Raw genomic sequence first — 10,129 nt, forward strand, 5'->3', positions numbered from 1 at the left:
TCTGACCCATTCTTTTTGTTTTTATCCATTCTTCTTTCCTGCATCCCATCAGTCTTTGTCCTCTGGTTCCTTTAGATACAAATATATAATCAAGGCAAACCACTGCTACTTTTTGGTGTTTGGTTTATATAGAAAGCACACAGGGATTGCATATTCCCTCTCTGTTCCTCACATCCTTCAGGCCCTGCTGGCTGTTACCATCAATGGCTGCAGGGAGGGTGTGTTCACCACAACCTGATGTTAAGTCCTGCCCTTCTTCCTCCTTCCTTCACTTCACTTGCAAATTGTAAACATGTGTTCAAAGTCCTGAAATAACTTAAATTCATAAAGCATTGAGATATTAATTTCAGTAATCATGTGGGACAAAATGGCACAGTAGGTTTTTTCCACATTTCATCCTAAAATGGATATGTGGCTTTGATAACTTAAACCAGAGGATTTGGCTGGCAAAGTGACAGCAGGAAAAAACATCAAAGCACCACAGTGAATTGTTACCTGCAGGACAGTCTGCACTAAACTTGCCTCTTTTAATACTAGCAGTATCAAAGCAGTGTGTATTAATTCTTCTAGAATATTTCTGATGATGATGATTTAGGGAGTAGTCTGAAGTCTACTGAAATTATAGGGGTGTTCTAACACCTTCAGTAGGATTTGTATGAGGGTCCTAAAAGATGACCAGGAATAGTATGATAGCCATGCCAGAGCTTTTCCTTGCAGGAAAAGGTGGTGTGCCAGTTAGCTGCAGGAGTTGCCTCCTGATAAATCTGTGTCTGCAGGTTATAGCAGTAGTATGGTGGAAAGAATAAACATACCAAAGTGTTGCATCTTGTGTGGCTGGAAAATGACCCCACAGTATGGTGGTTATTAAAACCTTTCCCTTACTCTTGGTTTGCATGTCAAGCATCTGAGTTCAGGGACTAGAGAGGCATATTGAGCTGAAACATATGCGTGTACACTTTTCTTCATAAATTTCACTGTACTGGTAGCAAAACTCTGGTTTATTAATAATACAATTTCTTAGTAAAACATAAGGCATAGATCCTTAAGGTGAGGTATAACATGTAAAAGTAATCCCATTGTAAGTACTTCTTTGTGCACAGTCTGTTACAATCTTAAAATGACTTACCTGTGATCCTCTTAAATCTCTGTATTTCAAAACTGGAATTGAACAGTTGGAGGACTCCATTCCCATTAACAAGTGGTTGCTGTTTAGTCATAATACCTATTCTACCAGCTTAGTTTTATATATTATATACTTTTCTATTAACTGAACCTAATTGTTGTGTATATAATTATCTTCTGTTTAAATTTGGATTGAATTCTTCCATATTTATAGTAAATAAAACCAATATTGATTTTCTCTATTGAAAGAACAAACTGCTGTTTGGTGATTGGATGTGCACTATGAAATGGATACACATCCCTCTGCCCACTCCTGGACATTTAACAACCAGGGAACATAGTAAGAAGAGGGATGTAAAAAAGTGGTGATTTTGCACTTCTTTATCTAATGTTACAGTCAATCGTAGTACCTTTTTTCTGGGCAGAGAGCATTCTATGGCTAGAAAGAAATCAGCTTTAGAATTTTTCAATGCTTCTAAAATTTATTACATATAAATTACTTGCTGTGTTTTCAGTCTTTTGTTGTGTGCAAGCATTTGATAAAATCCAGAGTAAACCATAAATCTGGGTCAGTTACAGTAGCTCATTAGGCAGCTGGTGCAAGCAAGCCTTAATTAGGACTATAATGCCTGTGGAATGGCATTCATTTACCCTCCAGTCTGCTCACTCCTGTTGATTTGAGCCAGGTGTGACTCAAAAGGTAAGTCCAAGTAAGATACATTCTTCTAAATTGTCGAAAGTTGCCTTTTGATTCTTGCTGTCAAACTTGTGCACTGCTCATCTGTAAAGCTCATTATATTTATTTTCAGTCCAAGTATTTTATTCATATTCCTGAATACTCTTTGTGTAGCAACTGCAGGTAGCAATTTATAAGGCTTGATTTTCTTTAGCTAATCAGATCTCCAGCAGAACTGATGTGGGAAATGTGTCATGGATGCAATGAAGTTAGGTTGCTGCAGTTAATTTTAAAACTTAGGGCATGTGCTTATTGTAGTGTGTGGGACTGGGCAGGAGGTCCTGTGATACCAACCTAACTGCTTAAAACTTCGAGTTGTTGCAGCTGCCCTTGCTCTTTCTTTGCTGATCTCTGGCTGCTCTTCTTTCTTCCTTCTGTTAGCTGTCTGACAGTTTTCCAAACTCAGTTTCAGAACAATTATTTAGGAAAATTTTGATTGCTGTGTAGAAGTTTTTTGAAGGCTATTCCTGAATATGTAAATGTTTTAACAAAAACTGCAGAAGAACTGCTGAGTTGGTTCCATTGTGCCTTGAGTTCAGATGCAATTAGCTTTATGTCAAAGACTGCACAATAGGAAGTTTTGTACAGGGTGATGAAAACGTTACTCAAGCCTATTGTCAGTTTTCATCTGCCCTGTGTAAATAGAGCATTTAAGGGTCAATTATTAATATCTTATTTAGATGTTTTCTTGTCCTTTTCAGAAAATTGCACAAACATATTTTGTGCTGCTTCCTTTTGTTGCTTTCTTTTTCCTGCTCCACCCTTCCCCACTTTGTTGTTCAGCTTTTTGAGGATTATGAAAAGCTGCTTTGATGTTTGGAAAGCTTAATATGGCTTTTATTTCAACTTTTATTCCTTAGTATATAATCCTTTGCTTTTGCCAAATAATTGCTTGTAAATTTAACCTGTAGGTAGTCTGGACTCTGATTAAAAAGTGGTGTGAGATGCTCTTAGCTCAAATTTAAATATCTCCACCTTTCAGGAGCTCCATGAAGGACAGGGCTTTTTGATTTTTTTTCTTTCTCACTTGGTCTCACTGTAGTCATAAAACATACAGCATTCATAATGTGTTCTTTAAGTTAAGGAATTATTCACAAATATCTTAGTGTCTACAGCTGACTGTCCATTCACTAGATAATGAAGTAAGTCACAATGGAATTCACCAATACTAGATTTTTATCTATGGTAGAAGTCAGCATAGCGCAATGGAGAGACCAACAGCTTTGTTCATTCCTATTGTTAAACTAAGTTAAGCTGGGCTTGTTGAGATTGTCTAGAGGCATCACCTTGTGTGCTGTCTGTATTCCTCAAATTGTTTGACTACCCTTCAGATGCTTCATGTAATGTGAATAAAGTCATTGGTTCTTATGTCTGTCTTACCATAATCCTTTATCACAGGTCCTAGTGCCACCAATCTTATAATAGGCTCCATCGCTGGTGCCATCCTGGTAGCAGCTATTGTCCTTGGGGGGACAGGATGGGGCTTTAAGTAAGCAATGCCGCATGTCTTCTCTTCGATGGCTATGGCATTTCTATTTCTTGCTTACATCACTAAATTTTGAGTTCCTGCTACAAGATTTCTAAGTTAACCCCCCAAACTCTAACAAACTGCTTTGAATAGGGAAAAAAATTACACACGCACTGAAGAGGATGAAATGGATTTGAAACTAGCAGATGTTATCAGGGTGCAAAGTTGAATTACAGCAAAAGAATTAATTTAACTTTCATGAATTCACCTAACACTTAGGGAGCAAGGTCTTTTTTCACCTCCAGATAGTTATTCTCAGAAGCTGACTACAGTGGTTCTTGCCTTTTTTGTAGTGTCCAGTCTACCTGTATGCATGGTCCATATTTGGTAAAAAGGATCTAACTTTAGAATCAGTGTTTTAAACCTTACAATCATAGTAGTGTTAAGCACAAGTAATTTCTCCTGGCATTCAAGTTGCTATTTCTTTTCAATAACATGAATCAAGTTTAAGCCATGATACAACAATAAGCTATAAATATTCAAGGAGGTTTTGATAATAATTTAAAGAAATTTTTTTATGGCGTCTATTTCTAGTCCATGCCCAAGCTGAGAAGAATTATTCCCTAATTGATTAAGGCAGCTAGCAAAGCAGGATCAAGTAATTTATAAGGTAATTTGCTTACAACAGTCACCTGAAAATGTTTACTTCTGGTTTAGACTGTTATGTTTTCAAAGTCCTGGCCAGCCTGAATTGGCATGTTTGCATATAAAGCTAAATATTTCAAAATCACTTTCAGCCCTCCTGAAAACAGCAAACAGGCTTTGCCCCTTTTCCTGCACAAGGCAATTACTCCCTGCTGCAGTGCCTGCCACTGTTGGTGTTCCCAGAAATACCCAGCACCTGCCACATCCATTTTTCTCTAACTGCTTGTTCTGAGGGAAGTGGCACTCCCTGTGCTTCCACTTGACACTGGAAGAGCTGCAGCACTGCATGCAGCAGCCGAGGAAGTCACTGCTCTTCGTTTGCTTTCATAGCAAAAGATTAAATACAAAATGTATCAGAAACATCCATCTATGGGTCTATGATCTTCATAAGATTTTTTAGTTCCTGATGTCAGACCTACATTCAGCTGCTGAGTTTTTTTTGTTGGTTTGGGTTGTTTGGTTTTTTCATCTTAGTTTCTTCTCAGCTAAATAAATCCAATCCACTTATTTACACAATAAACACCCCTAGGTCAGCCTCCAGTATTTAGAAGTTACTGCAGGGCAGCTCTAAACAAGGTAGCTTTAACTGTATCTTTTACACTGTATCTCATGTGGCTGAGATTTTACAGATTTATAAGCAGTAAAATAATTTCATATTTATGCACTTTTTGTTTTGTTGTTTCATCAAGTTTATGTTCAAAGGCAGAAACTCAAATGAGGTGTGTAGAATATGCAGTGACAGATATGGATTCATATTAACACAAGAAGGAATTGGGATTATTTCCATTTAAGAGATTTTAATGTTTCTGATGTGTAAAGGCTGGGTCTGGGAATAATGTTTTTTACAGACTCTCTGTAAGACATGGACATATTCTATAGCATTAACTAGTACAGGTATATTTATATTTTTTTCTACCAAATCCTACTTATAGGAGAGAGCTGTATTTTAGAGTAAATAAAACATATAAACAATACATTAAAATTTCAGTTGGTTGCAGAACTGAGGTTCTTTCCCCTTGCAATTATTTTTTTTAATACAGCCAAATTTTCTGCAAGGCCTGCATTAGCATTTTATTACAAATTGTGGTTTATTGAGAACAACAATGCACACACACATTGCAAGCTGTGATACTGGAAACACTGATATTGTGAGTTCCCATGGGAATTAACCAAGCTAGATTCTGCTGGAAAAAATGTCAGCTTATACTTTTGGGTGAGTTTTCTGCTGTAAGAGACACGTCTGTTACTTAGCAGTTCACATACTTTGCAGAAACAGAGCACTAGTCCCTAAATAACACATTTGCATTACACAAGGTAGTTTGTTGAAACCATAATACATCTCAGGGAAATACAAAAAAATGTCAGTTTCTTCCTCTGAGTCTTTTCAAGCTGTTCTTGTGCCCTGACCACCTCAGCACTTTCCCATCACTGCTGCAGCCCCTGGCAGCAGCTGTGTGATCAGACTGGCTGCTAACTGCAGACACAGCTCAAGAACTTGCATGGACACAGATCAGTAGAAGAATCCCTCCCTGTCTGAAACAGTACAGGATGTAATTGATTCTTTCTCCTTTGTTTTCCACACCTCTCAGACTCTGCTCTCAGAAGTGTTCAACTTTGCATCCTGATGTCATTTGTTTGCCCAAATGTAGAAGTTTGTTATCCCTGTAGAGGATCTGTATTGGAAACACCTCCTGAAGCTCTTACTCTCACAAGAGCAAGATACAACTGTTTATTCTGTAGCAGAACCTCAAACACACTGGCCTGGCCTAGCTCACAGCTTGAAGTGCATGTTTCTTCTGGGGGTCAGAGGGGAACTGGAAAGGCTTTTCAGCTTGTACACAAAAAAAGGCTAGCACATGTAGACCCCCTGATACTTTGATTCAGACAGATCTGAAGGGACAGTTGAGAATAACAGAGGGATTTTAACTTTCCCTTTTTAAGCAAGTGCTGTGTTTAGTCTCTGCAAATATGAGAGAAGGTAGCTAATGCTTTACAAACTGGGAGATGTGATTTCTGTTTCACAGGTTATCAGATGTTCATATGAACATACGGTACTGTGGTGTCAAGTCCATATCAAACGTAAGCTGCAACTAAGCAAACTTTGTTCATGAACTGAGCGGGAGGTTGGGGGGGTTGGAAGGGAAGTGTAAAAGAAGGCTTGGTGCAAGTTGACAGAAACAAAGTAAAAGCAAATCAAACAACTTCCAGTTTCAAGGATGAATCCAAGGTTAATTTTTATAATCAAGTGAATGTGTGAGCAGAATAGGAAAGAAAAAAGTTAACTGACAATTTTAGGATGCATAGAACTTCATTGCACATTTCAAGTGGCTTAGAGATAAAGACTTTGGGTGGAAACCTTGTTAAGAAGCAGCTTTTGCTTTAGCTGAGCCTTGCATAGTACTTTTAAAGCTGTTGGTGTTCAGACAGCAGTAAGGGAGTCCTACATATTCCTGCCTGAACTCTGCCAGGTAATGTACAGAAGTATGGCATTCGGGAAATGTGAAGTTCATTTTGTCATAGCAGGTCTGCAAGGTTTCAGTACACCGTGTTTAATATAGGAGAGACATATTTGCCATTAGAGTAGCTCAGGGGCCTACACTTTTCTTTTTCCTAGCATATAGTCACTCACTTTTGCAAAGCTACTGCAGTGCTATAAGCCGATTAATGCTTTTGTTACTGACTTTTACAGTATTAAAACAACATTGCTAAGAGGCAGTGCTAGTAAAAGTGATGTGAAAATGCACACGGAAAGCTGCTTTTTGTTATAGCATCATTTTTTTTTCTGAAATATTTTTTGTTTGTAAAGATGACCATGTTAGAGAGGCAATGATGTGGTATAGCATGGTGATAGCCTTTTTGATTCAGAATCACCTGTTCTACTTTGTGTTAGAGACCCTTTTTCTGATTGGATTTCAGATAGAAATGCTGGCCTTCGTTATTTAAAGAGGCATTAAAACTTTAAATGCAAAAAAGAAGTTAATGTTCTAAGAACTTCCTAATAAACCAACAGAGAACTAGGAAGCAGCATCATTCTCCTATGTGTCCTTCCATAGAGGACTCTTCTGCCCTGCCTTATCATTTAACTGAAGCATACCAGAAGGAACCTTGTACTACTCTAATACATAGCTATAAAGAGGTGCAAATGTCCAGAAACTCACTCAGTTTTTTATTGTAATTTTCTTGGGGAAGAGAGAGACTTGTTCTATTTGCCAAATTCAGTAAGACTACTGTCTTCAATGGTTGGCAATTCAGGATTAAGTTGTTAAAGTAGGTCAGGGAATCAGAATGGAATTCTGCAGGGTCATACCTGTGGAGTGCTAGGACTGCAGCAGAGATGTGGCTGGCTCTTGTTTAAGCTTTGCACATGTGTACTATCTTCCCTTATTGACACTGTACGTCATGTTCCGTATTTCAGGCTCTTATTTTAGTTCTTCACTGTTTCTTTCTCATACAACATTGTTAGCAGAATATCCTAAGTGAAGAAAGGCAGTGGTTTGGTCTGTATCATATTGTTCAAAGTCTGTATTTCCGCTGAATAAAGCTAGGAAATTAGTAAATACATGGTTTGGACAGATCACAGAATACATGGCAAGATCTGTACTGGAATACGACACTAGTGGAGATCAGGTTAGAAAAGATTTGATAGGATAAAAGTCAAAAGAGTTCTGTCACAAGAGTTGTGCTGGGAAGCTAGTGTAGCATCTGTCCTCTCTACCTTGTCCTGAGACTTACAATTTCATTGGTTAAAGTAAGCTCAGGCAACAGAATGATTTAGTGTCTGTTTTGATGACTTGTCCTCTGCAAGCAAACTGGAATATGGTACTTTCCATAGAGTAGGAGGACAAGTTATGCCATCTGGATTTTTCATGTGCATTGTTGATTTAAATGACTAATTAGTTTTTCATTGGTAGTGCTTGTATTCAAGTATGCTGGACATTATTTAAAAGGAGGGGAGGGGGAAGAGAAGCAGACGTCCTTTTCCCATTGAAACTGGCAGGACAAGCAGATGTACTGCAGCCTTTAACTCACATTTAAGCAAGTTCTATTATATTAATACTTCTTATCATGCAGTTCTGCAAGTTGGCCTGAAAAAAATAATTTGCTTGTCTCAAATTTCCCTGTAGTACAGAGGATGAGGGGTTGAGATACTGAAGTCATGTCAGCCTCGTGCAAAAGGAGCATTAGTACAATACTCCTGGAGGGGAAATGACTCAAAGATGAATACAGTGAGCTTTCAGAAACCAGCAATTCTTAGGCATTCATCTTGCAAAAATCTAGATACAGGTGTCCAAGTTAAAAAATGAAACAAAGGATGCCCAAGAATTACCATCCTCTGGAATTCTTCTCAAAAAGAAGTTGCCTTTGCATACATCCATTAGTCTCAAACCACCAAACAAACCTTGTGTATAGAATATGTATAAATATGTTAGCAGTGAGCAGGGCTGCAGGAAACAGAAAATCCAGGGGTTGTTCTGTAGTTTTAGGGAATTTATGAATTCCTGTTCTGTACTTTTTGCATGTTGGTTTGGTGGCGGTAGTGGTGCATATGCCCAAAGTTAAAACTAAATGCATGAGCCCCTTGCTTGATGCCCCACATAAAGCCAGATACTGGGGAGGTTGCACCCAACTTTGTTGTTGCTTCCTAATGTCTTGCTGTTTGACATAGGACATCAGCATCGCAGGAGACTGGATATCACCAGCTATTGTCCACTGTTAACATCCAAGTCTAACTACACAATCTACAGAACTGTCCAGTCTCCTTCGAATGCAATGTCTCTGCTACTTTTTGCACCTTACTAAGATTCACAGCACTTGTGGTCAATAGTGTGGTAAGAGCTCACAGAGGCACTCACTTTGCTGTCACGCTGCATTACATAGACTAAATTCAGGTGTAGCCAGATTTGGGCACTTGCTCTGAGAACTCAAGCCTCAGTGTGCTGAAGTATTTCCAGTCCTGGCACTTATGACTCATTCTCTTTAGGTATACACACATATTCTTGGCCTAGTGGGTACATGTGTTACTGGGGGCTAAAAGTTTTTATAAATGTAGAGCACCACTTGAAGTACTACAGAAATAATTGAATTCTGTATGCCAGCATGATCTTTAAACTGCATAAGGAAGTCAGTACTTGGTACTATGCTACAGAAAGCAGGCAACCAAATTCCTCAAATAGTTACCCCTGGAAAAGTTAGTGGTTAAACTGTCTCACTGTGAGCCTTATACTTTACTATGACCTTGGCAAGGGCTTTGTTCCTGTTATATCTAACTAATGTATTGCATTTTTCTTGTTTCATCTCCTTTTGATGCAACCTGGAAGAAATGTCAAAAAACGAAGGTTCGATCCAAGTCAACAAGGCCCTATCTGAAGAAATGCCATTCAAAAAACTGCTTCTTGCACTACTGGATTTTGGGTATGATGTCTTTGCTGTAGCTGCACAGGAACTAAACCAGTAAGGAAGAACATAAGAAACAGTAACTATAAACACAGTGATGGGATGTTGGGATTTGAGGGGGTAGAACGCTGTCCTTTTTGGAGCTAAGTTGGAAATACTTCCTCTATTCACCTTTCGCTTGTTAACATTAACTGATGAGTGTTACAAGCAAACTGTTTCAAAATCAGGTGTTTTTTTCCTTTTCTCAAACAAAGGAGACACACAGACCAAGTGCAATAAGAGAACTGTTCCAAAATGATGGAATAGCAGAAGATTCTTTTCCCAGCCTGCTGGCACTCTAACTTCACTTGAGTTCGCATGACTTTCTTTTTCTTATCAAACTCCAAGTGGCATGAGGAGCTAATTTTGAAAGGGTAACCTGCATGGCTCACATACAAACAACCAAGCTAGCAAGCTGACCCCAAGCAGAATCTGCAGCCCAATAAATATTAACCACTGGGAAGCCAGTGCCAGGCTCCAATAGCTTTTCCAGCCATGCAGTGCATTCTGCTGCTGGACTTGAAGGTTCCCTGCTCCATGAGCTTGCTGTCCACCTTGTTTTGGTCTCCTGGCCCAGAAGTTCGTTGTGTATGGAAGCTAGTGAATGATGGATGGAATTCTTCCAAGAAGGAAAAAGTGTAAATATGGAAATAAGATTTTGATGT

At 38.7% G+C, this 10,129-nt stretch overlaps 1 protein-coding gene across 1 annotated transcript in view; it reads left to right on the top strand.

The window, feature by feature from the left end:
* ADAM23 (ADAM metallopeptidase domain 23) overlaps window positions 1-9,398 on the top strand; it is a gene marked incomplete at its 5' end in the record, with an annotated part of 55,292 nt that extends 45,894 nt beyond the window's left edge. The window contains 2 exons of the mRNA XM_009076707.1: window positions 3,257-3,347; window positions 9,350-9,398. Of these exons, the coding sequence (XP_009074955.1) occupies window positions 3,257-3,347; window positions 9,350-9,398 (140 nt within the window). The remainder of the gene's footprint in view (window positions 1-3,256; window positions 3,348-9,349) is intronic.
* Window positions 9,399-10,129: the final 731 nt, after the last annotated feature.

The sequence above is a fragment of the Acanthisitta chloris genome, unplaced genomic scaffold (assembly GCF_000695815.1).
Source record: "Acanthisitta chloris isolate BGI_N310 unplaced genomic scaffold, ASM69581v1 scaffold25276, whole genome shotgun sequence".
NCBI lineage: Eukaryota > Metazoa > Chordata > Aves > Passeriformes > Acanthisittidae > Acanthisitta > Acanthisitta chloris.